The following is a 27,481-nucleotide window of genomic DNA, read 5'->3' as shown; positions in this document are numbered from 1 at the left end:
GGAAAGAGGCTGATGGCAGCTGGTGGTTCCAAGACTGCAGAACTGACATTTTTGTATTAACAGAAGTACAATCCCTTCAATGGCGCTTGTTTTGATATTCTATGCAACAGAAGATGAGATACGGCGCTGACAGATTCTCATAACGGCGGCAAAATATCATGGCATTTTTAAAAGTGAGGCTTTGCTCTGTGTTGTTTTCATGGGGAAAAAAAGAGCGAAAACACACTCACACTCTGATGGCAAATGAGGCGTATGATACAGCGCTTTGCCAAAAGAAGGGGAAAAACTTGCCTTGAAACTCGGCAACACTCAGCAGTCAGCGCCCGCTAGCAGCTCCTGGGAACGCCCCCCTCGGCTCCCACCTCCCCGTGCAGTTCAAAGCAACTGGCCTCCTCCTGGGGACCCGGCTTGGCGGCCAAACAGTGAGGGCTGGGGTGTCCGCCACAGACACCTCTTCACCCACCGAAGAGACTCTTGTAAATTATGTCTGACCCCAAAAACCCCAAACCCAGGTGTGCTTGGGCAGACCAGTCAGTGTCCGCACCGGGAATGGACCGCAGCGGCCCCAGGAATGGGAGGGAGGTCCTCACCTGCCCCAACGCGCAGGGAAAATGCCCAAGACTGAAAATCAATGTCAGATGGTGAATCCTGCTAACTGTTTTCAAAAGACAGCAGCCTCATCACTTATTTGATTAGAAAAGCAGAGGGGGAAATTTGTAGAAGTTTAGTCGTACACAGAAAAAATGATTATGAAAATTGAAGAGTAAAATAATGTTTCTTAAGACAGGATCTTAACCAGAACAACAGAGTCGTTACCAGAGAATCCATCTTGCTCTGCCTGCAATTCCTTCAACACTGACGTGGCAGTGTCTTGGGTTCTTACAAAAGGCAGATGTTACCCTCTGCTACTTATATTTACAGCATTTCCCTTTGCTGTAAAAATCAGAAGATAAATCAGACTAACAATAAACAGAACTCCTTTAAAGCCCAGGAATTAACAACAGGACTAATACCGTGCTAGTAAACTGATTAAGAAAGGGACACCACTGTAACTAGGTTAAAGCAACCATATCTCTTTACACTCACGCTGCAGAAGGCAGGGTGCAAGCAACGGTGGGGCTAAATCCGTGTCAGTCACACAACAGTTTCTACCATGACAAACGGGGAGACATGCAAAGTCAACCTGTGTTGGGAAAAAGGTTTGAGGCAAGGGGTAACAGGACCCCGTATTCAAGGGCTGGGCATCTGTGGTAAGAAGAGTACGTGCAAGGGCAGGGACGGGACTTGGTGAAAGGATGAGAAACGCGCAGGGAAGGACTCTCTGGGCTCTGCGCTACCACATCTGAGCTGCACTCCGAGGGGCAGGTATGGCTACCATCTCATTTTACAGACAAGGAAACCAAGACTGGAGGAGGGTAAGTAACCTCCCCAAGACCAACCAGCTCCTAGGAGCAGAAGCCCAGATGCAAACACAGGGCCGATGGACTCAGAGCCTGAGCTCTTCCCACCAGGCAGCCAGTCCCGGATGGAACAATTGGGCAGGACAGGAAGGTCCAGCGGGGTCGAGGGTGACAAATGAGACCACGATCTGACGTGGAGGAGGCCTTCGTGGTCTCACGTGAACGTTTCAGCGGGACGATGCGGGCAGAGGCCAGAGGACAGAGGGAGGAGTGAGGGGAGAGCTGAAGGGTGAAGGAGGTGCCTGGGCTGGAACCCGGCTCTGTCGCTCATTAGCTGAATGACGTGGTGAACGGGTGACGCAGGCTTCTTCATCTGAAAAATAGGGATGATACTTGGAACGCAGTTCATAGGCTGCGTAAAAATTAAAGAGAGTAAGACATACGGAGTGCTGGCTGGTGGCTGGCATGTGGGTTGCAGACAATCACAGTTACAAACGGAGCAGCTGAAGCCCAGAGATGCCAAGCGAACCTCTGCCTCCCTGTCCCCCACCCCAGGCCACACAAGAGCCAGGACTGACCCTGGGGCCTGACGGTGGGGCTGGGGCTCTGGTGACCGCGTCACCCTTCTGTGCACAGCAGCGGTTCTAACCCCCCAGATCCTGCCCGTGTGGACCGTGTGCCCTGGTGTCCGGGGAGGTCCGTCCACATGTTGGGTCTCACGCGTGGCTGGGAAGCGGCGAGAGACGGGCCTACAGCGGAACGTGCTAAACTCGTTCCAAACGGAAGGCTGTCAGTTCCCGTGCTTGCAGTTTATTTTTAGCCAGGTGACACGACAGCCAGAGTGAACAGGCTCTGACGGGAAGGAACGCTTTCTCTCCCCTCTTGTTTGAAGGCAGGTACTCACATCGTGTATAATTTTAAATGTAACAACCTGAGTTTCAAAATATGCAAAATTTCAGTCAAAATATCCGCCCCAGCCTAAGCCCACCACTTCAACGACGGCTCCTGCCACTGCCAACGCGAGATAAATAACCAGAATCTTATTTGGGGGACGGATACACGAACTGCTGGCAGCGCAAGCAGACTGGGGATGCGTCCCACTTCCAGCCGAAGGCGCTGGGCAGCGCGCCTGGGCTCAGACCACTGGGCCTCCAGCCCCAGCCCCGAGGACCACACCGAGGTATGCGACACACCGGCGAGTGTGCACACACCCACACCACTCTCGTCTGCTTCTGAGTCACGTTGAGGTCTGTCCCTGCCCAGGCAAACTCAGCCAGCCCCGGGGCTGTGGAAGGTAACCTCCGGTGCGTGTGTCATGCCACTGATCAGGAATATTTATCAAGGGGCTTTGAGTCCACACCGACCGAGGCAGAGGATGCTGTTAGAAAGCGGGGCTTGGACACGGTCCTGCTTGCCTTGAGGTTATATCTCAAAATCTCCTAGCTACTTCATGATTTTATTCTAGTCAATGGACTTCCAACTTGGGACCCAAACTCATACTCTGAGTGGTGGTCCAGACAGCAAACAGGGTTTCCTGCCTTCCAGACCCAGACCTCTTCCTCGGGAGGAAGAACCTTGGGGTCAACCCTGCAGGGGTTTCCCCTGCTGTCCGCTGCCACCCCGACGGGACCACCTTTCCCTGGCCAGCTCGCTGCCTGCTTTTCCTCTGTTCCGAGGCGCAGTGCCGAAAAGGCAAAGTACAGATGGGAAGATGAAACGTTCTACACCCAAGCCCACGATGGGCTTCTCCTGCCAAGCTGCAGTTGTCCCAGAAACTTGCCAACGTTCTCGCCCTCCCTGCCCTCCAAACACCCAAACCCCTCTCAAACGGGCGTCCTGAGCATCCACCGGGGTAATCCTGTAGTTACCAAGCAACAGATCAGTTTATCTAACCACAGGGAACTCCCTTGTAGTGAAGGCTGGATAACCGCCCCCCTTGGTTACCAGGCTGGATTACCCAGCAGGATAGGCAGATGCCACTTTCACTGCCAATGAGGTGAAATCACAGCCTAATTAGTAAATCAATACGCCTGCTAAGATGGCCACTGGAGAAGAGAGATCTCAGGACCTTCTCCCAACTTTATCAATAAATTCATAGACGATCATCCTAGGTAAAAAGCCATTCTAACACAGGCTTTTGCTAATGGCATTCTTTTGCAAGACAGAATTTTTAATTTTATCAGAAGATAAAATATGCATTTTTATGTATTGTCAAGTCTCTCAATATTTTCTTTTATGTTTTATGGCTTTAGGATCATGCTTAGAAAAGTCTTCCTCACCCTACCATTTTTAAAATATGCAAGGGTATTTTCTTTTAGCCTGCTATTGCTTTAATTCTATCTAGATCTTGTTTTGGCTTATGGTAGGATGTGGCGAATTTAACTATTTCTTCCCAAGAGTTATCCAGTTATCTGAGACAGTCATTGAACAAGAAATCTTTTCCCCAAGGTCTTGAAATGTACCTCTAGTACATTCCTTCAGACTTTTAGAACACTTCCTGCGGGCCATATTTAAAGAGTAGATGATGGTGACAATGGTGGCCCACGTTAGTCGGGTCCACCACACACATTAACATATAAGCAAGTAACAATGACAGGGGTGGTTAACGGATTTAAATATAAAGCACGTCAAATCATAGCCACTGACACTGACTCTGTGACTTTAACAATAACTGTATTATTAGCACGTGCATGACACCTACTTACATCAGGTGCTGCTGTAAGCACTTGAGAGGCATCTAGCTCGTTTACTTCAACAATCCTGTGAAAGAGGCACCACAGGCACGGCAACCGAGGTGCGGGGAGGTCAAAGAGCTGGTCCATGGAGGAGGTGGGATCAGGGCCAGGACCTTCCGACTCCGCGACGTACACACTTAACCGCTGTGCTGTAAGTTTTTACCACGATAAGGAGCAAGTTCCTCACGCGAAATATTTCCAGTACAAAAGCAACGTTCATATTATAGCAGATCTCGAAGGCTCTGGAACCCCCGATAAAGTGCATCGTAAGAGTAACAGCTGGATAACAAGGGAAAAAAGCAGTTTAAAAAAAATCATGATTTGCTCAATCTCATTATAGATATAAAAAGATCCTACATGTATACCTGAAGAGAAAGTATGAGCCACAAAAAAGGTGAATTAAGATTAACTTGGATTGTGGGCTTTTATTGGATGATTTTTAAGCTTTTCTCTATTCCCCGAATTTTTACAATAAACACATTATTATTTTTGTAATCGGGAAAAACAGTATACTCATTTTAGGGGGAAAAAAATCAAGTGGTACAATTTTACCCTGGGCTGAAATATCAAAGTCTTTTAATTTTTACTTATCAAAAACCTCTTTGCCTCTGGCTTTCAGTTTGTTTGATTTTGTGAGGGATTTTTCTCTTGTGGTATAATTAAAACAGACAAGACAGAAGACCAGTAAAGTGTATTTCTTTCTCTAATCTGAAAAATTCTGCTTGTAAGCAAATGACCCAGGGCCACACTGAGGCCCCAAGGACCCTGCAGCAGAAGCAAGCCCCCAGACTGGAAGAAAAGCCTGGGTTCTGAGTGGTCGTGGAAGGAGACAGTGAAGGCTTCAGAGGCTTGAGGCTGACTCCAAGTTTCTACCCTCCTGCCTCGCCCTTACGGATGAAGCATAGGCACAGAATCTGAGGGGGCTTAGGGGGCTCTCAGAGGACAGTGAGAGTGACCAACAACTCCAGGGAGAAGGTGACAAGCAGTCCCCTGGGGCAACAAAGTAGTTCAGGTGCAGAACCTGCCAGTGTGGGACGATAATTTAGCCTACTGAAGGGAAACAAGCTATCAGACCTTTTACGGCCATCAAAGGAAAAGGAAGTGCGTCAGGGCTCCTTAACCTCTGGATTCTGTTTCAGCAGAGATGTATGCTGATGGGCTGCCCATTTTAGGGATGCCTTCTTTGCGATTTCTTAGGACCATACCGACTCTAGCGTTTGTAAAACTCCCAGGGCCCCAGAAGACACTCCATTCCAGGGGAGCCCTGCTGAGGCAGTGGATATCATTCCAGAAAATTCCTGAGTGGCTCTGTGGACACAGAGATGGAGAAAAAGTGGGTCTCTGCCTCACACCTAACAACCAGACCCAGTGAAGAGCTGGTGGCAGGCGGATGCCAGGCCGTGAAGGTCACAGGCGATCAGCATGTAGATGCCATGACCGACCTGCTGCCCGGAAAGGCGCCCACAACGGGAAAGGGGGACAGAGACAAGGCTTAGAGACGCCCGAGGTCTGAGAGTGATGCCGAGTCAGAATCCCAGAAGCGCATGGAGCTTTGGGATTACCCGTCCAAGTGCCAGAGACCTTTACGAAGTTCTGAGGACCCAGGCCTGGACGTCACACAGCAGGTGGCGGTGTTGGGGAAGAGGTGCAGCAGCAGGACCCTGAGGGCGCTGCTTGGAATCCCAGCCCGGCCCTCACCTAGCTGACGACCCTGCAGAGTCAGTAGCTTCCTCTAAGCTGAGATTGCTCACACGTCAGAAAGGGCCTCCACGTGGATGCAGGGGTAGCATGAAGGTAAAGCGAAGGGTGCTTTATAAAACCTAATTATCTGTGAAAATGTTAAGAGGGAGAAATACAGGGTGCACATGGAAACAACTTAAGTGTTTCCGTAACTGGTGTGACTGTATCCTACAAACACTGAGATTGATAAGCCTGGGCAGAATCCCAGCTCCAAACCCTCGGGGCTTGCCCTGCTTGACACCATTATCGATGGCTCGAATGACATTATGAGGCATGTTTATCGCATCTGCAGATGAGACGAAGCCAGCAGGGACAGCGAGCACACCGGACGGCAGAGCACAACGGGCCAGAAGGGTGCGCTCGGCTAAAAGGTGACCCTGAACTGGGGCCCATGCTCTTGCGTCAGAGAAGGCGGGGGGTTTGGCTCGTCACACGTGCACACAGGCAGGGGCTCAGCTGCCTGAGCCACAGGCTGACCCGATGCCGAGGATGGGAGAAGCCACGCGGTGTCGAGCCAGGAGGCCAGGGTGCGAGTCCCGGCCCCGCCCCGGGAGAGGGACAGCACGTGAGGACACGGAGGACCAGGGGAGGAAACCCACGGCTCTGACGGGAGCCCAGGATGTGCTGAGCCCCACGTGGGTGGCAGCCGTGGTCTCTGCTGTCACCACTGGCTGCAGTGACAGACGTGACTGCCCTCCTCTCTGGGCTGGCCGGTCTCTACTGCATGTTTGGGCAGTTGGACGAGCCAGATTCTGAAACGAACGTGGGTGGAGAGAAAAGCCACCCAGACGACGGGCTGGGACGTGGGGCAGCTGGAGGCGCCGGGGCGGAGCTGGCTCTCGGAGGGGAGGACCCCGGCACTATCCTGCAGAGGCTGTGGAACTTATTTGCTGAGTTTGGCCAAGGTACTACTTCTCTCAGTGCCAGGCTGCTCACTCTCAAGAGGATTAAACGAACTAATGAATCAGAGCGCCTGTCGTGAAGGCACCGGGAAAATGTTGACTATAATTATCATTAACAATCCGGAAAGAGGAAAGGCAGAGGAGATGAGCAGCCGTCATCAGATACCGGACGCCCTGTCATGTGGACCCGGGACTGCTTTGATCAATAACAACACCTTGTATCGTTAGGTTTGTAAATCATGCACATTCAGCATTTGAATCCCGGAGACCAAAGGGTGGAAAGTGAAAGTGGTCAATTTGGGCTCATTTCAGGAGCCCTAACTAGTTAGCCCTAACTCACTCCACCCTGGAGGTGGCGAGTCCCCCCTACCCCGCTGCCCTGAAGCGGAGGTCTTACAACCAAGGAGTAATGTGACCGATGTCACAAGGTTCTGGTGGGCGGGAGCGTTCAGGGAAGAGTCTATACAACTTCCACTTTTTTTTTTTTTTTTCCTTTTTGGCCACACCACGAGGCTTGTGGGATCTTAGTTCCCCGATCAGGGATTGAACCCGGACCCTCGGCAGTGAGAGCGCCAAGTCCTAACCACTGGACCGCCAGGGAGTTCCCGTGAAGCTTCCACTTTTTATTCACAGACTCAGAGAGAAGCAGGCAGGGGTAGAGGAATCAGCATTTACTGGACGACGACTCTAAGCCCCGGCCGGTGCCGCATGCTGCGTGTCCATCATCCCTCCCCACGCCCCACACGACCTGACAGGCCCCGCGGCAACGCGAAGCTGCTGCTGAGCGCCTGACTCCAAGCCCGGGCCGCTCCCACTGCACCCTCTGCCTCTAGACTCAGAAGGAAACTAGAGAAAAAGCCGGATCCACATCTTGCCCGCAGTTGTCTGTTCTCAGAGATCTGCCCCATGAGCAGAAAGCTGCTCCCACCCACTCCAGGGTTTGCCATTCTGATGGCTTCAAATCAAATCCTTCCATATATGCACCAAAATGTCTTCTGCTTTAAGTCCATTTCTCCCATCACACAAAGAATTATCTGTTCACGGGCAAAAAACACCCTTAACAGAATTCATCTACTTGTTACTTAGCCTAATACTAGTCGTCCAGAAGCTTCCAAAGGGGTGCACGCAAGGAAGGAGACGAGTGCCAGGACTGTGGGCTCTGGAGTCCCTCAGACTCAGTGCCACATGGCCGGGCATGTCCACTTTCTCACCAGTTACTGGGAACTCGGCCGAGGTCGAAGGGACCTGGTGAGGCTCAACGAGACGACACATGCGGATTCCGCGCAGCCAGGAGCACATGTACTCCCTCGAGACATGCTGGCAAACAGCCAGATGCCATCACTCTGGGATGTCGGTTCTCTTGAACCACATCCCTCTTCTGGACTATCTATTGGTTAAGACGTCACTCCACACGTCAGCCTGCTCCTGGAACGTCAGCACCAGGATGGAGAGGACATCTGGAAAAGACCTGAAGTCATTTCCTGTGGGTCCTAACCAGACGGAAAGGCTCTGTGGCATAAGAGCAAAGAGTACGTGGAGGCGCTGGGGATGTGAAGGAGCCCCAGGCACGTGGGGCCAGGTGAGAGGAGGGGCGCAGTCAGCCTGAACTAAGCTGCGTGTAGCAAGCGGAGAGCTGGGGGACTGCCGTGCTCCTTCCTGATTTCTCGAACAGTCTGAACTAGCAGAGCCCGGAGCAAGGACAAGGCAATGCAGAGTTGGGTCTTCTCCTGCTGCACGAGGCCTCGTGGGTCTGGCATCTGCCAACGCGTGCTGGGCCGGGCACATCCTCAGACTCCAGGGCTGGGAAGGCTCCAACGGGAATGTGCCGTCTCCAGCATCCTCCCGGGAGAGGCTGGCTGGGTTCCTGTTCTTTGTTGTCAGCCCTGCCTGCCTGCCTGAAAGCACGCCCCGTGGCTCCCGCTGTCTGCAGGTGACCCAGGTGTGGAGGCAGCGCAGGGTCACTGTGAAATCCCTCTGATTGCCTCATTAGCCGGGGGTGGGCACAGACCGGTGGCGGGGCTGTTTCATGGGGAGGCTGGTAATTGCACGGCGTCAGGCAGCACCAACAGTGGTAGAAGCAAGGGCCAGATGTAAAGAGCCGCATGTGCAGGGCTGGCGCCGGGCGGCGGGCAGGGAGTGACCTGGAGCTGCATCGGGGGTGCTGAGGGCGGAGGGCCGGCCCTCCGAGGAGCCCTGCCCACGCAGCTCAACCCAGGGCTGCACGTGGATGCAATGGGGGGACCTCAATAACCACATCACCCCCAAGGGACCCCTCTGTGCCGCTGTTCTTCACCCAGAAGAGACCCAGCCATCGTCCACAGCACTCGTCCTGCACCTTGTCCCAGTCTGGACACTTCTTGTCGCTACAGACGGCCCAGAGACGCAAGCCAGCGTGGGCCTCGAAGTCACCCACCTCATCCCCCTTGACACAGAGGCCGGTAGGATATGGTCTCGGCTACAGTCCATACAGCTCACCTGGGCTCTATGTGAAAATCCTCGCCCTTAACCCGAACTCACCTTTAAAGCACAGGCCCTCCTGTGTTTTCGTACGGCTCCCCGGCAGCCTGTGGGAGGAGATTCTGCTCCCCCGCCCCACAGGACACGCACACCTGTCCTGACAGTCACTGCCGGCGGTCCTAGCTGTTTCCCTCTGGTCTTCAGGCTGAGGCTGAGTGAACTGACCCTCGTGGGCATCTGCCCTGGCCCCGCCCAGCCTGATGGAGACCCCGGTCCCGAACCCACTCACCTCCGCGCTCTGTGGGTTCCTCCACTGTGACGTCAGGGAAACAGGGCCTGAGGCTCAGTCCTTCTCGGGGACTATTTCATGCCAAGAGGAAAGTGACCCCATGCTTGTTCTCTCAGGACAGACTAAGGAGTGGATGGGGCGCTCCGAAAGGCAGGATTTGCGTCTGCTGGGCTAACTAAACAGTTAAGAGGCATTTACCTGGTTCCTGTCAGAACAATTCCTCTTTTCTCTTTCCCTTTATGCTCTTCCTCTCAGAATTACAGAAGACTTTCAGGTTCCGTTCATCTATTCAAAACTACTTCCTGAGCACCTATCGTGTGCCAGGTAGGTGCTGGGGATACGATGAGGAAAACCAGACAGGGTTTCTACCCTGAGCTACACGGAGAGGAGGAGAGAGACAGGAAGCACACAGACAAACATCACAGACTACTACTAGGGCTACTGTGACGGTGGTGAGCGGGTGGGCTGGGGGGTGGAATGGGGGCATGTGGTGTCCACCCAGGCCGGCGTGCCAGAGAAGACTTCCTCGAAGAAGGGACGGGAGCCCAAAGACAAAGAGGGGTGAGGAGAGGCCCAGGCCCGCAGCACGCTGGGCAAAGGCCCCGGGAGAGAACGAGAAAGCAGGGGTGCCAGCTGAGGCCGTGGGGAGAGGGAAGAGGGGGTGTGTCCTAATCATTAGAGGGACGAGACATCACCGCAAGGCTGGAAGAGGCGAGGGCACGACCGGCGAGGGCAGCACCAGTCAGCGGGACCAGAAGGGCCGCAGGAGGCTCAGTAGTGGACTGTTCTAAAATGACGTTGAGGGGATTCATGGGGACAGGGTGGGGAAGCCGAAGGGAGAGACTCGGAGGCCAGAGGGATCGGGGGAGGGACGAGCAGTGCAGGACGCTGCTCCGAGGTCGGGTGCAGAGAGGAACCCCCATGTTTCCAAACGGGGCTTTGTCCAGCCTCGGACCTCACGTCTGGCCACTCTGTCTTCCTACAGAACGATGACTGGCTCGAGGAAATCGAGAGAATTTTCACAGCGGGCAAGATTCCAGGTTTGCCTTCAGCTAATTAAGTGATGTCAGGGAGGCTGTAAATGCCACATAAAAACTGGCGGCAAGAGGCTCCTAACGATGAGAATATTGCTTTGCAGGGAGAGGCAGCTGCAGCACCTTCATGCTCGTCCTGGAGGGGACCAGCTCTGCGTTTTCAAGGTGGCTCCTCATAAGAAAACTTCGAGGTGCTAAAAGGTTGACAGTTAATGACAGGTTCACTCTCTCTGTTCCAGGGATGCTTCTAAGTGTGAGGAAGGCCGGCGGGAAGAACCAACGCTCCTGTCTCGGTCACCACCTCCACAAAGGCTCCCCCGTGTGCATGTCCCAGACACTGTGTCGATGCTTTGTACTCGTCACCTGGTTGATCCCCAGACAACACTGCGAGGCTCCGTGCCACTATTTGAGAGGTGAGGGGACTGAGGAACAGAAACGGTAAGTGATCCAACCCAGATGCCTGTGTGGGTAAAACCCAGACTCTTAATTACTGCATGACACTCCCACAGTCAGCATTTAAGAAACAAGTGGAGGGGCTGATGGGGGTATGAACTTCTCAAAGTAGAGTCTATTCAACACAGTAACTCTCACAAGTTATTTAATAATTACTGGAAAAGTGAGAGTGAGAATCACAGAGAGGGACAGAGCCAAGCCCTTCAAAGATGAAAAATGGGAGAAAAGTATAATTTGAAAAGATACATGCATCCCTATGTTCACAGCAGCACTGTCCACAATAGCCAAGACATGGAAGCAACCTAAGTGTCCATCGACAGAGGAATGGATCAAGAAGACGCGGTATATAGGTATACAATGGAATACTACTCAGCCATGAAAAAATGAAATAATGTCATTTGCAGTAACATGTATGGACCTAGAGATGATCGTATTAAGTGAAGTAAGTCAGACAAAGACTAATATCACATAACACCACTTATCACTTATAGGTGGAATCTAAAAAAATGATACAAATGAGCTTATTTACAAAACAGAAATAGACTCATAGACATAGAAAACAAACTTATGGTTACCAAAGGGGATGCGGGGGGTGGGAGATAAATTAAGAGTTTGGGATTAACATATATACACTACTATACAACAGGTAAACAACAAGGTCCTACTGTAGAGCACAGGGAACTATACACAGTATCTTTTAATAACCTATAATGGAAAAGAATCTGAAAAATATATAAATATATATGTATAACTGAGTCACTTTGCTGTACACCTGAAACTAACACAACATTGTAAATTAACTATACTCCAATGAAAAAAGAGAAACCTAAATAAATTAAAAAAAAAAAAAAGGTGAAAAATGACCCTGAAGTGGAGGTCTACAAAATCTGTGATTTGAACTTCAATGATAAAACATTTCACAGATGAGGAAAGTCTGGCAAGAATGACCTCCCTAAGGATGTTTCCTTATTCTAACAAGTACAGTAAATGTAGAACTTTGGAAGTAACAGAGGTAAAGGACATGCTCTGTCGTGCTGGGTATGGTGGCTAGGATGTGAGGCCAGGCCCCAGGGGACCAGCCCCATGTCCCCTTCCACTACGGATCCCAGCCTGCTGAGCCCTGACCAAGCACACCCAGATCCAGTAAGGACTAAGGGATCAGACAGCCCTACTTTCTGATCAAATGTGAACTACCAGGTAACACTTAGCTGGGCTGGTTTGAGAAAATTTATACAAAGAAATCTTCTACGCACTAAGAAGAACCTCAGAAAGACCCAGATGGTAGAAGCCAGTGGTGACACCAGCCTTAGGTAGCTGCAAACTAAACTGTTTGGGGGAAAGTAAACTTACAATTATAGCATATAATCCAAATGAGATAGGGTGGTTTAAACCCAACAGCCTCGCCCTTTCACATTGCCAACATAACACTAAGACTTTTTTTTTTTTTTCCGGTACGCAGGCCTCTCACTGTTGTGGCCTCTCCCGCTGCGGAGCACAGGCTCCGGACGTGCAGGCTCAGCGGCCATGGCTCACGGGCCCAGCCGCTCCGCAGCATGTGGGATCATCCCGGACTGGGGCACGAACCCGTGTCCCCTGCATCAGCAGGCGGACTTTCCACCACTGCGCCACCAGGGAAGCCCACACTAAGACTTTAAGGCTCATTACTTTCTATACCCTTGAACCACTGACCACAGAGTGTCAAATGAGGAAGTTGAGAATGAGGAAGTTGTCTGCTCACTGGTCCTGGACAGGTTCTACTCACATGTGTGACTGCCTAGACAGACAGACAGACAGACACCCTGGCAAACAACACAGCTCTGCCCTCCCAGAGCAGACAGCGCTGGGTCTCAGCGACTCCTGGGAAGATGGCAATTTTGGAAGGTATGTTACCTTTGCTTCTCAGGGACTGCTGAATCTACCTAGCTTCAAAATAAGAACTGCATTTCACGGGAGGAAAATGCTGTGTTCATGATGGATGTTGCTAAGGGGCCATTCAAAATTTTACCAGCAGCACCGACTCCCTGTGTACGTGGATATGTAGGTGTCTGGGGTGGGGGGCTGTTCTGACAGGCTTGTGTGTCAGTGTCAGAAGAGTGCTCGTGACTCTGTGTCTCTGTGCGCAGGGGGAAGACTCTTGTTGTTTCCCTTCAGAACTGAGGACTCAGAAAGGAGACGGAGAGAGCCCTGCTGACTAAGACCTTATCTGGGGACATTAACTCTTTTTTTCCTTTTTCTGAAAAGTGGTCCAGTGAAGGAATGAAGGCATATAGACGGGATAAAAGCTCCCCCTGTCACTGCACAGAAATGCCCGGGAGTCTCCACGCCTAACCTGCCCTGGCCTCATCCGCTAACACCTGGGTGAACTCCTTGCTTGGGGATGGCAGGCGAGACGGGATTTTGCTTACGGTCTCATAAATTTGGTTTGCAGATATCAGAGGTTTGCACATAACATAATTATTCTAGGCAGTAAACACCATAAAATGGAATGCAGAATAATTTGGAGAATTTAGTGCTATTATTTTACCCACCCATACAAAACCCAAGGAATCCATTCTCTTCCTTGACAGATGGATTTCAGAAGAGACGCCACGGCTCAGGACAATCACTGTGGCCACAGCATAACTCCCCACACTTGTGTGGGGTTTAATGGGCTTTTCTTTCCTGTTCCTTAAAAAGTGGCAACTGGCATTGGCTCCAGCCCTGACTGAGGTGCGGAGAATCTGTCAAGTTTCTCTGCCGCTTCCCCGACCACAGTGATACGGTCCATGTGCAGATTAGCTGCAAAGCCATTCTTCCTCCAGGAGTGACAAGATCTCCCCCGATAAAGAAGGTACCTACTGTATCCCTGGCTGCCCATCTGCATTAGCAAGGCAGGGGTGGGGCGGGAGGGTGTACGGAGTGTGGGGAGAAACGCCTTCAAACGACGGGCGCAGCAACGGAAAAAGTCGCTGTAACAGAGCGGTGACATGGCAAGAACAGGGAGCAGCACTGTCACGGGCAGAGTAATCGTGTGACACACTGCTGTCACTCACCACCCGGCTCCCAGCCGCGCCAGCCAGACATCAAAGGCTGCCCCATACCATCGTACATGCTCTTTATCGGCTAATCAGCCCATTCTTCCCTAAATAAAGCCCTGTTAAATCCCCTGCTCACAGGGGTATCGCGGTCCTGGTGCCCATCTGCCAGCGCGGGTCAGCTGAAGCGGGAGGCGGCGGCTTGCTCTCTCCCTGGCGGCTTCGCAAGGTAAGGACAATGCTGGCTCCGAGTCCCCCCCACTCCCAGTGTCTCGAGCCTCCCGCCCTGCCTTCCCTGGGTGAGGGCTGGGCACACCCAGTCTGAAGAGCTGCTATTAACGCTTGCAAAGGTAGATCAGCTGCTGACAATAAAATACTGGTGTCACATTTACTTGCAGGAAGAGGAATAAACAAAATACGTGTTTCTTACCAGTGATCATGTGGCACATGGATTCCCACCTCCTTCAGGTGTCAGCGTTTTAGAGACGGTGGGACAGGATGACCAGGCTTCCAGACCACTAGGAGGTCATTCCAGACCTGACTGTGAGCCTCATAGTTTTGTCACATACTTAAAACCAGTTACTATGTACAGATGTCAGCTACCCCAAACCCAAAGGCAGGAACCTAAAACTCTGGTGCACGGCAGTCCCAAATCTGGAGTGGAGCTGAGGCACCTTCTCCCTCTGGGAGGACCTGGCTCGAGCACAGGGGTCTCTGGCCACAGCCCTGCCCAGGACAGGTAGAGTGTGGCAGCAGGCAACACTCTGCACCTCAAAACGTCCTGGAAGAAACCAGAGCTGGACGTGTCTCAGTCTTGTCCGGGCATCGGAGAAGAGCGTGCGGGGAAATGCCTGCCTCACAGAACTACTGGAATGTTGCCCTATATGAGGGGGATTACTATAAGAAAAAAGACCAAGCATCTTAAAAATTCCAAAATGGGAATTAGAATTAGGCAACCTTTTATCCATTATAAAGAGGCTTCTAAGTGCCAAGTCCCTGGACAGATCCAGTTGGATGTTCTGGAATCTTAACTCACTGGCTCTCCAGCTCTCTATCTTAAGGTGTTTCATCTGGATGGCCCTTCATGGTTCAAAAGGCACAGTCACACGTATCACCTAATTCTGATTCTTGTGAAGTGGCTAAAAACGTGGATTTCCTTTTCCCTTTTGTAGCTGAAGAAAATGAGGCTCTGAGAAATTAAGCAAAGACACGGTCCAAAGCTCACAAGCTCACGTCAGGCTGGAGCTGGAACCGAAGGCCAAGCCCCCTAACTCCAACAGCCATCTCCCTGCACTGGGCGGGCTTCTCCCTCTGCCATTTCAACCAGAGAACCTGGGCCCTGATGAGGCTGATGACGTGACCGGCTCTTCTTGGTGAACATGCGAGACAGACACTGTGCTGGGACATGTAGGAGAGTGTGGTACTGCCCACAGGTGCTCAGTGGCAGGGCAAGGATACACTGGCATTTGTAATTAGTAAGCAAAAACAATGATCTGCCCCAAATCCCCCATAAAAGCAGCTCCTGGTATCTAAGATACTCTAGTTCCCGCAAAGGGCTGGGGCTGGGACTAAAAGAACACCGTGTGTTTTTTTTGGCTGCACCATGTGGTTTGCGGGATCTTAGTTCCCTGACCAGGGACTGAACCCAGGGCCATGGCAGTGAAAGGGCCGAGTCCTAACCACTGGACTGCCAGGAAATTCCCATGAATACCGTGTCTTTGAGGAGAGAAAGAAGACCTTTTACAACTGCATTTCATTGAGGGAAATCATCTCAGGACCTCTTGAAATTGTGAAGACGGACTTGGAGCCCAGTGCCCAACCTGCAGGGCAACACCTCTCACTCCGACTCTGGACAGTTCCTAACGTGTTTTTTTGGGGGGGTGGGGGTGGGGAGCAGGGGGTGGAGGGAGAAGAGCCCACTGCACTTGCCCTACATGTGCTCAATGCTGGAGGTGCGTGTCAGCACCAAGCAGAGCGGCACACAGTGCTGGGAGCCCCAGGCCTGGCCCCCATGCCCAGCCAGCCTACAGGAGCCCTGCGGCCCCAGCAGAGTTTCATGGAACACACCACAGTCTTCCTTCAAGTCCCCGAAGCTTTCCAGGGTGGACCAGAGCACATCTGGAGCTCCGAGTGTGAAAAGCCCCAGAGTTACTCTATCTGTGGGCAGTCTTGCTGTTCCAATAATCCCCACTGCTCTGGACCCAACAGGAGTTGGGTCAGGACCCATCACCGAAATTCTGCAAGTGCCTTAAAAGCATTCAGATTAGGTATTTTTCCAGCTGTTCCAAGCACTCATCATACTGAGAGAAGGGCAGATACTGGTGATAATTTACCACAAAAACCCAAGTTGGCACACAGCAGCCCCCCATACCATCTCATGGCTGCCAATCTGAACAGAGGACAAATTCATCCCCCCTTACCTTTTCAGGTTTGCTTTCTTCTTCTTTGTGGCCAAGGCACTGAGATTTTTAGGGGCATCTCTTAGCCCAAAGCTCTTAGCCACATGCCCGAGGTGGAGTGATCGGATGTGGAAGATGTGCTTCAGCTCCCGGGGGTAGGTCGCGTAGGCCCGGATGAAGGACTGCAGGGCTGAAAGACAGTGAGAGGGTGGGAGGCGGTCAGGACAGGTCTCAGCTGCCCCGGCCTAAGCGCAGCTCACCCTGCCGGGCCACGATGCACACACAACCAGGACAGCACAACAAACATCAACAACCTAAAGCCATACTTGTGTATTTTTTTTTAATTTCTAAAAATAAGTTGTCTACCAGCCACAATGAATAAACCCAATAAAATTTCACATTTTACTGTGTAGCTTGTAATAAACCTAGAGGGGAGGGTCCTGTTTTCTTCTTCATTATAGTCTTGGGGTCTAGCACAGTACCTGGCACACAGCAGGTTTTTGTTGTATAAATGAATGAATGAGAGAATGAGTGAAGAAACTAAGACAGGATCAATGTATACCATTTCCTTATGAAAAATGAAATCATCAGACCTTTATATTGGGAAACTTTTTCCCTAATTGAATTATTATTTTTTCAAATAGTTAATACATGCAAATGTCACAAAATTTAAAAGGCTCACAAGGCTTTATTATGATTGCCCTTATGTTTATTATTACTATACATTATTGTTACTGTAAACACTGTCTCTGCCCGGAGTGCCACCTCCAGCTGCCCATCTGGAGGAATCACTGACATCAGTTCTCCATATACTCATGGGATTTTAAAACCGAATTCGTGTTAACGCATCCATAATCGATCGATACAGGGTTTCTTACCCTTTCAAAGAATGTGTAAAAAAGGAAACAAAAACAGAATTTTAAAGAGAAAGAAAATTATTTCTAAAATAGCCCACAAAACAGTTCATCTGTTGAGGATTGCCAGCGGTTTAGAGCTGTTCATCAGACAGTCTACCATGAAAGTTTCGGTCCTATTTTAAAGTTAAGAAAGAGGCCCCTGTTCTCAACCTGGCACTGGCCAGGGGCGGTTCCCAGGAGGGTGGCACTCTGGCTACCCCTTAATTGGGCACTCCTTTTTTTAAAAAATTATTTTTATATTTATTTATTTATTTAATTTTTTGGCCACGCCACGCAGCATGTGGGATCTTAGTTCCCCGAGCAGGCATTGAACCTGTGCGCCTGCACTGGAAGCGCGGAGTCTTAACCACTGGACCACCAGGGAAGTCCCTGGGCACTCCTTTGAGGAATCATTTTCCTATACCTCATTCCCCTTAAATGTCTCCCGATAACAGTGACAGTTAAGTGTCTGCCCTTTTCTCACTCCAACAGGATGGGGGGGGGGGAACCCCTGGGACTGTTCCCCATCCCCATCCCCACTGACTTTACTTCCCCCGGAGCCCCGCCCTGCACTGCTTCTGACGGAAGCAGGCACTAAACACCAGCCTCTCTCGCCCTCGCTTGTTGAGCCACTGGACTGGCAAGTTTGCCCACAGCTTAAACGTAATATCCCAGCAGCACCTGGAGACGGGCGTTTATGAACAGTAATAAAAAGTGTCATTTTAGCAGATCAGCTCCTGGAAGGATCCTGGGAACCCATCAAAGCTCTATTTACCGAGCAAAGTGAACTCCTTTTCCCAATCGATGAGAAATAATAACCAAGGCAACTCCACTGTACCCCTCTCTTAAATCTGTGCTTACTCCCCTTTTTAATAACTGGGGACGAGGTTTTTCAAGGAAAATCTTTAACATTTCAAATGGTCCATGCTGTTTGGAGAGTTCCAACACATATTCAAGTCCTCAGAGGCGAAAGCTCTACAACTGTCATGACCCTGGAGACGCCAGCCTCTTCTCCACCTCCCTCTCTTTCCCAACCCCCAACGTTTACTCTAGACAGAAAGAGCAGACTGGAACCACGCCACGCCTAAGCAAAGAGTCTGCACCTCTAAAATCTCATTTACCCCGATACTGGCCCAGGCCTCCTCACGCGTCTCACTCTTGAGCTTGAGCAGATGGGCAGATCAGAGAGGATTCCTCTTCTCTACACCAATCCTGAGAGCTGAGGCTGGAGAGCCCCTGTCCTGGGAGAGGTAGGTGTTCAACTAACAGCTTTACGGGGATAATGAGTTTGCCAAGAAATGGCAGAAGAGTTCTCTCCCTCGACAACTGGTCAGGCAGCATCTCTCACTGCCTGTTTGCACTAAGCCTCCTTGTCCTCAAGGCTCCTGTCTCACTGGGGACAGCGACAGTTGGTCGTCCTCACATACATGCACAGACTCCCAGGTTTGGCTAATTCAGAGAAGCAGGAACCTCAGACGGAGCGCAGCTGTCTGTAGGACCTTCCAAGGGGCAGGAAGTGGCCCTGCTGGCAGCACCAGGAACGTGTGGAAGGAAGAGGGCTGTGGGCCCCAGGCAAGCGGGAAGGCGAGAAGTCCTGAAAGGAGACATTTATTTGGGAAGACGGATGATGCTCTCGCCAATCAGAGCAGGCAGTGGCACGCCACCAAGTCCCATTTCAGAGCCAGAGGCTGACAGAATTGAGGGAAATCTATTTCAAAATACCTTCCAAGGACATTTTGTCCTTTTGAGCAATAAAACCAAATGTACTCTCGGACATTTGATCAGGAACAGCGGCATCTTGCAGGTGAGGCTTTGGGTCAAGGAGGCAGAAAGGAGCAGAACTGCAGCTTGGAAGGTGCAGCTCATCCTCGCCCCTCCCGACCCCACCCCTGCCCGAGAAGAGCACGCGTCTGTACAGAGAAGGTACGTTGCATGTTCCTACCCGGCACATCAACAGTGACGACCACCCAAAGAAAGGGCGAAAGGAGGCTGCTTGCTCTAATTCTCCTAAAGACAAAGCATTTGGCCAAGGAGCCAACCTCCCTCCGATCACACTGAGGGGAGAGGGATGATTTCAGTAGTTTGCATTTTCTTGACTTCGAGAAGCATCCCTTCGGAGCCAGGCACAACCCCTACACGTGTAGCCCTTGCTCTCCAGGGAAGAGCGGCTCGAACCGCAGGGGAAGTGGCGCTGTGCAGGTAAAGGACTCCGCTTTCCGAAATTTTTGTTCAGGACTCTGGAGTTCAAACTTAGGTTACCACAATTTTTACCACCTGAAGCTCTAGCTACAAGATGCAAGACATGAGGGAAAAAGGGGGTAACTGCTTCTGGAAACTGACCACGATAAAGTTCAGGTCATTAGCAATGACTGGGTCAGAAAATGCAAAAGGAAGACAAATGCATACTTGGCCCAGTTTCCAACCAGGTTTCTGCCATGAAGGCAAAACCCAGCTGCTTCGTTAATTATTCATGAGGTGGGTTCTGAAATGGCATAAAAGGGAAGCAAGTCAGTAGTGGGGAATTTGCATATGCAGATTGAAATGCAAAAGACAGTATCAACTCCTGGGGTGTGGCAGTTATGTGTATATTCCCCCCAAACCTCCAGAACTCAATCCTAAGTAAGAGGAGAGAGAAGAATAGGGGAGAACCTAATGTCTGCTGTGGGGTGACCGACATCTTCTACAGGCAGTTTCCTTAAAAGATGATACATTTATTTCCTTCTTGGTACATAAACATTGGGGACTGGTCCCACTCCAACATCCTTTAAAAAGAAGGCAAGTAACCCTGTCTGTTTCTTGGTATAAAGTTCAATGGTAACGATAAGGAGAAAAAACACAGAACCGCATTCTCTAAGGACTATTTACTGTAATTTTTACTCTGATGACCCAGTCACATTGAAATAGTTGTAGGCTCGCTAGAATATCCAAATTACCTCTGACACTGACATCATAATGTTGGTGTTCTCTTCACTGTAACTCTGCTATTAACCCTGAAATCCTGCTGCAAACACTTGATTATGCATCGTACCGAAAGCTGACGTTGGGGCTTCCCTGGTGGCGCAGTGGTTAGGAATCTGCCTGCCAATGCAGGAGACACGGGTTCAAGCCCTGGTCCGGGAAGATCCCACATGCCACGGAGCAACTAAGCCCGTGTGCGCCACAACTACTGAGCCTGAGCTCTAGAGCCCACGAGCCACAGCTACTGAAAACCGCGCGCCTAGAGCCCGTGCTCCACAACAAGAGAAGCCACCGCAATGAGAAGCCCGCGCACCGCAACGAAGAGTAGCCCCCACTCACCGCAACTAGAGGGAGCTGCGCACAGCAACAAAGACCCAGTGCAGTCATAAATAAATAAATAAATAAATAAATTTATTTAAAAAAAAAAAAAAAGAAAGCTGACATTTCCTAACTTCCAACAAATGACCAAACTCTAGAGTTCCACTGAGACAAACATTCTATTCCTTTTGACAGAATGTTCCAGTACACCTTTAAAGGCAGGTTCTCAGGAGGAGCCTTAGGAGTTGCTGAATTCACTTTAGGGAAACGCTAGGACAGGATATGATCAGAAACCAGACTGGAATACACACTAATTATTTATCAGCAGTTATGGGGCAATTACTGGGACTTCACCTCTCATCTTGGGTAGTTCTGATTAAGGACTGCCTTTGTGATGTGCTAAGGTACGTAACAGGCACTTGCTAATACTTGCTGACTAACTTATTTCTGTCATCTGTTTCCGGATGGCCATAACTGCCCGGTGGCCAGTCTCCCAGCCTTCACCCTTGCCCGCAGAGTTTGTTCTCACTCAGTAGCAAGTGACCTTTTCAGACCTGTCAGACCACATCTCTGCCCCAAGCCCTGCAATGGTTCCCCTTCCACTCGTGGTAACCGGGTCCCCTGGATGGCCTCCACGCCCTTCCTCTGCCACCCCTCCCCTCCTTCCAGCCACACTGCTGTCCCGGAGTTCCCGTGCACTCTGACCCCCACGCCCCAACCCGCCTGGTTGCCCTCTGTCAGAGCCCTGGGGCGGCCCCTCTTGAGGTTTCTGCTCAGGCAACGACCTGCAGGACGGGGCTCGCTCCGCCCTCCCCCCTTCAGCTCCCTCACGTGCTCTGTTCTCTCCATCGTTCTCATCACCTTTCCCTAGACTATCTAATTTATGCATAATTTACTTATTGTGTTTATTGCGTTCATCTTCTGCTCCCCCACTAGAATGTTCTAAAGGTGACAGTTTTTGTCTGTTCTGATCCCTGGTGTAGCCCAAGCACCTGGAACGGCACCCAATTCAATAAATATTTGTTAAAGGAATTTTTTTTTTTTTTAAAGATTCAATTCATAAAAAGAAGAAAGGATTCTATAGTGTTCATCTATTGGTAAGCCAGCCTGGCATTCTTCTCAAAATAGTAGGTAACTATCAAAAAGAACTCTGGATCCCCCAACATGGGGGTAAGTCACTAGCCAAGACACACATGCTCCAGCGTGAAAGACACGCAGCTGTTCTAAGCTCCCTTCTCCCGTGCTCTGTTCAGCGCTCAAAGTGAACTGTGGAGTCCACCCTTAATGCTTGGTGATCCCAGGGGCCAACTTATCCTATAAAGGCACTGAATATTAAATTAATACCTCTTTTGTAAATTTCCCAGGAATTGGGTTCATGGTCTATGGCCCTTCCTCAGCACTGTTCTTTCTCATTTTTCTTTGTACTTTCAGATAGGAACTGCTTTGGTCTAATAATTCCAGCCCTTGCCTTCATCTCTAATTTCCATCTCTACAACTATTTCTACTGACATGTCATATCTCTTCTATCTGGTTTTCAAAGAAAGAGAAGAATGGATCCCTGAGATCGAGGTTGCTAGGTCAAAGCTCTAGTCCTGATGTAAGCCAAGGTAAAGCCTCATTTGTGCAAAACACGGGGAAGGATGAAATTAACATTTAATATCACTTTAAAGCCTTCCGTGCCTGCTTCCAAACCCTGCAGAATTAGGGAGATTGAAGGCTTTTGCTGGTGAGCAAAGACGCCTGGTTGGCCTCTCAACCTGTCTGGGGGGCGTGCAGGTGGAGGTGGGGACGATGCCCTCCTGGGTTATCCATCCACAATCACCTAAGGGATCGACCAACCTTTCTTGGCCCCGGAGACCGTCCTCTCACTGGAGTGCACGTAATCTTCAAATACTGTCTGCAAGACCGTGGCTCGCTCTCGGATTCCCTGGGGGCCGACGGGGTGGGGTTTCTGGGAGGGTGACGGAAGGATTAAAGGAGAGACAGTCAGAGTCAGGAATAATGAAGCAGTTTATAACAGATTTAATAACAGTAAAATCACCCAGTAACCACAGAGGGGCCAACAAGGGTAATCCTTTCAATATTACTAGGGAAAAAAAGGGAGCGAGACAGACGCTAAAGTCAAGCAAAGATGAGGATGGCTTGGTGAGGCAGCGGATCATGTCTCTCCTTTATTTACTTATTTACTTTTCTTCCTGGCCTCTTATGACTCATGTTCAAAATCAAAGTCTATTGGAGACACTTCGGAATTTTCCAAGTCCAATTCAGGCATTTAAAACGTCACCGGACACAAGCAGGTTTTAAAGGAATCTTGCATGGCCTGCTTAGGTCTTCAACCTCCTCCCCTGCCTTATACTCATCGGTGGCAGCCTGGCCATTCCTGTCTAAGAGCATCCCACAGTCACCTGACCACAGGTGAGGCTGTCCTTGAATCCTAGAGCATGCTTCCTCATTCCTAGGAGGTTCAGACTCTTGAGTGTTTCAGATTCACTCTTTCAGCCCAGACCTCTGTGCTGAGTTCCCAGGAACCCACTGAGGAGTGGGCTGCTCCAGCAAACCACATTCAAGAGGACGGCGTGGATCTTTGCAGCCAACAGTCCCTCTGTAAGAACTCACATCTGTCTGCATAAAAGACCTTACAGATGGAAAATATTAGGAAGATAAAAACTTTTCTTTTCAGCCTTTAGCAACCCCAGAGAAAAGATTTCCTTTCTTTATATCCCCCTAAAAACAAGTGGCTTTTGTTTCCTGTATCTTAACACGAATGCTTTCTATTCAACGTGAAACCAAGATCCAAAAGAACCCGATCTGGCTAATGTGCCTCCCCGAAGATGTTGATTCTTTGGATGGTGCTAATTAAGCTCTACCCACACTCACCCCCCAGTGTGGGTCTCACCAGCGGGAGACCCAGCTCATGATCCTTTTAACTCCTGTAGAGGACAGGGTGCGAGCCCCTGGGTCTGGCTGATCGACCCTAACCCCCCACCCCGGTCTTTTTCACATTTAAAGCTGCCGCAGAAAGAATAAAGGGAGGAGAGGAAAAAGCCTCCTTCTTCGGAGAGACGTTCGTCTCTGTGTTAATAGAGACTTAACAACCTGAAAACGTTTTTAGTTTAGTCAAATCATTCCTGCTACCTGTTTGGTTGATGACAGTCTATCTGATTTCACGGTACATGGTCCCCCTAAGGGTTTTATCCACTCAAATGTCAAGAGAAAAGTCACTCAGGAGCTGTATTACGAAAGTGGACATTTGCTGTTGTCATTAACAAGGATTTTTTTTTTTTACCCTCTTAACTGATGTGAAATGCAAACTTTTCTTTTTGCTGCCCTCTTTTCGTTAAGCCACCTCAGCAGCGAAACTGTCACCTTCCTTGCGTTTTTTTTTTTTTAATATGAATGTGAAATTAGCAAGGATGCCCTTTCCCCTGGCGGACAGAATCCTCTGTTATTAAAAAGTAAAGCACTTTAATAATGAAAACTTTTTCCTCTTTTTCCTGTGTTTTAACTGTTTAAAATTAATGAGAAGGGCAGAATGGTTGTCAAAGCGATATTGAAAGCCGGGCAGCCAGGACCGAATAAGCACAAAAATCCCTCTAGAGTGTTAAATAAACAGAGCTGCAGCCCTCTCGAATCCCTGTGTTGGTTATTGTATACATTCTGTAACAGCTCTCAGAATAGATCTGAGAGCCAGGGAGGCAGAGAGGTTTCAGAATTCCAATAAAGGCCTCAAATTAAAGACAGCCTGGTGCGAATTCCAGGAGAAAATTAAAGAGACCTCAAGCTTAAGTGACAGGTGACTTGCTTCTGTGTCACAACTGTCAGGGGATTTAGTGATAATATGGCAATATATTACAAAGGGCTTTTCTTATTTCCCCCTTTAGGTTTCAAAATGAGGTATCTTTTCTTCCCAACCAAAAAAAAAAAAAATTACATATACACATACATATAATGTGAGTGTGTATACTCACAGTGAAATACGTAGAAAAAACGCGATAAAACTAGGTTCACATGTTTGAAATGATGAGGTCACTTTAGTAGAATATAAGAAAAAGTTAATGGCAGAAAACATAATATACTTAGGAGAAAGCAGGTCTTACCCCGCCACTTCCAGAAATACTTTATTTTAAAATTGCCCCTCTTGAGAATGAGTATTTTTCAGCTGTCTTCTTGGGAGGACAGTCTGAATTTAAACTGAAGACACAGGGAGCAAAGTCATGCAGTGCTGGCTCAGCCCCAGACAGGTAAATGCTCCCATAATGAGAGGGGGTCAGACCCCGGAGGGCACATCCCGCAGGACCGGGTGGGGCTCTCCCACTCTCAAAGATGCAGACTTAGTCCTGCTTCATGAAGCAACTTGCAACTAGCAGACTGTGGGTCGTCTACAAAAATAACATCTCCAAAGGCCTAGATGCACTCAATATCCTTTTTCTGTAAAGACCCCACTGATCTTGGAGAAAAGAGACAATCCACAAAAACTAGTCTAGGGGCTTGTGATCTTATTTTAATCTCTCACCATGCCAGTGAGCTTTTTGTTAGGGTGAGTTTACAGGCGTATTTCATAGGGCAAAAAAACTTTTAGGAAAATCATGTTTGGGTTTGTGTTTATACTGTGAAGATGAAAATTCACGCCTATCGAGAGGCAACAGATGAGTCTAAGACAGCTGGGCTGGATTATTTTTGTTGTACAAAGTTTTAGGTGGTAGCAGTTGGGCGGGGTGGCGGGGGGTGGTTATTTGAAGCATGTGTCTTGAAATCGCCAACTTCTAAGGCATTTTTAAACTAAATGGAAGGATTTTGTTTTAATCATTTTATTGCCAAGCTGAGTTTTACCCCCACGGTCCCTAGAACCTTCTGAGCGCTTCCCAGTCAAGTTGAAAGATCAAATTTATTCTCTTTGTAGGTGGCTGAACATTCGCGCACCCAGACGTAGCTATATATATTTTATATACCTAAATATGAAATATACATTTTACAGATGCTTCACTCGCTTGCGTTCTGTTCACAGAAGCCCCAAAATGTATACGCCAAAGGACATTTACAATGGCCTTCAACCAAGCTGGGTGAAGACGGGCATTATGATGAGGTGTCTGGCTCGGTGTGGAGAAGGCCCAGCTACTGAGCCCACATTCATCTGTCCGGCACCAGCCTGTGTGCCAGAGAGAACTGCCCACATTGAGGATACCAATTAAGACATACTGTATTTTAAACAGAATTAAGGGACTTCTCTGGTGGCGCAGTGGTTAAGAAGCCGCCTGTCAATGCAGGGGACACGAGTTCGAGCTCTGGTCCGGGAAGACCCCACATGCCACAGAGCAACTAAGTCCATGTGCCACAGCTACTGAGCCTGCACTCTAGAGCCCGCGAGCCACAACTACCGAGCCCACGTGTCACAACTACTGAAGCCCGCACGCCTAGAGCCCGTGCTCTGCAATAAGAGAAGCCACCGCAATGAGAAGCCCGCAAACTGCAACAAAGAGTAGCCCCACTTGTCGCAACTAGAGAAAGCCCGTGCGCAACTAAGACCCAACGCAGCCAAAAATAAATAAATAAATAAAGTTTTTTTAAAAAGACAAAAAAACCTGTAAAAGAACACCCAGAATTAAAAGTTGTAGCCAGCATTTACTTGATTCTCTTTACTATTCACATGAGGCATGCACATAATATACTCTTGCAGGCTGTTTATCTGAGATAATTAGTAATGAAGTCAATTTAGTTTCATTTTTCTTTGTCCTCTGACTTAAAGGTAAATTTGGTCAAACAGGTGGTGTTTATGGACGTGACATCTAGAACCTGGCATGATTACTTGAGTTTTCTAAGTTAACCGGTTATTTTGGTGTCAGTGAAAGCCCAACCTTGATTAGCACTTTTTCTTTTTAAAACCAAAGACCACCAGACCTTAAAAATATCAAAACATCCTGTTCATCTGAGCAGCAACTCAGGGCTGAGGTGAGCTCACATGGCCCAGAGTGTGCAGAGCATGCTGGGCCTCATTTTATTTAAACCTCACCGCAACCCTCCAGGGTGGGTACTCGCGCTGTCCTCATTCTCCATATGGGAAAACTGAGGCTGGGGAGGAGGAGATAGTCTGCTCAAGGCTGCAGAACGACTGGCTATAAAGCAAGGACTCGAACCCAGGTCTGTCCGACTCTGGGCCCCAGCTCTCACCCACAATCTTATGAAGGCTCCTCAAGCCCCAGCCAGTCTTCAAGGCTGGCCTCAGGCCACAGAAAAGGCTTAAGGAGAGGAACCGGGGCTGCCAGGCCACAGAAGGGCGGATGTTAACAGAATGGCTGTGGCTTGTTCCCCGAAAGAGCAGGGGGAACGTTCTCTTGCTCTGGGGAAGCGTCCTGCCGGAGGGGCCCTGCACCCGTCCACAGCTTCCCCAGAGACACGCAGGGGCACACGACCATCGGTGCCCGGGAGAGAACTGGGCTGTGTTCAGGGGGTAAATGCTGACCCTAAAGCCGGTCCTGGAAACAGTGTAAGACTAGATTATTCAAACCTTTACCATCTCATTTTGTAATTTTGTGGCTTGCTCTTATTTCTGGAGAGCAGGCAGATGCCAATTTTCCACTTAGTGTGAAACAGCAAAAAAAGGCGCTGGGCTTCATGTCAATGAGTCTGGACTTTAATTCCACATCTGCTACTAACTGATGTAACAAAATAATAATAGTAGTAATAATGAATACCCTTTGGTACCTGTGTTGGGACTTGCATGTTATTTCCTACTCAACCTTCCAATCTCCTTCTGAGAATACTAATATTATCTCAATTGTACACATGAAGAAATGTACTCATGAACCTTCGGAAGGTCCAGTACTGGCTCAAAGCCACACAGCTGGTAAGATGAGGAACTGGGCCCTGAGGCCATGCTCCTGACCACTCT

At 49.6% G+C, this 27,481-nt stretch overlaps 1 protein-coding gene across 1 annotated transcript in view; it reads right to left on the bottom strand.

Annotated features, from left to right (window-relative positions):
* The window catches only part of DDX31 (DEAD-box helicase 31), a gene marked incomplete at its 5' end in the record, with an annotated part of 71,845 nt that overhangs the window by 766 nt on the left and 43,598 nt on the right, over nucleotides 1–27,481 (bottom strand). Inside the window, 2 exon segments of the mRNA XM_079705802.1 lie at nucleotides 16,445–16,613; nucleotides 22,435–22,546. Coding sequence (XP_079561928.1) covers nucleotides 16,445–16,613; nucleotides 22,435–22,546 — 281 coding nt within the window.

The sequence above is a fragment of the Hyperoodon ampullatus genome, assembly GCF_949752795.1.
Source record: "Hyperoodon ampullatus genome assembly, chromosome: 6".
Lineage (NCBI taxonomy): Eukaryota > Metazoa > Chordata > Mammalia > Artiodactyla > Ziphiidae > Hyperoodon > Hyperoodon ampullatus.
Note: the sequence above shows the minus strand (reverse complement) of the source record. Positions and strands in the feature narration are given on the sequence as shown.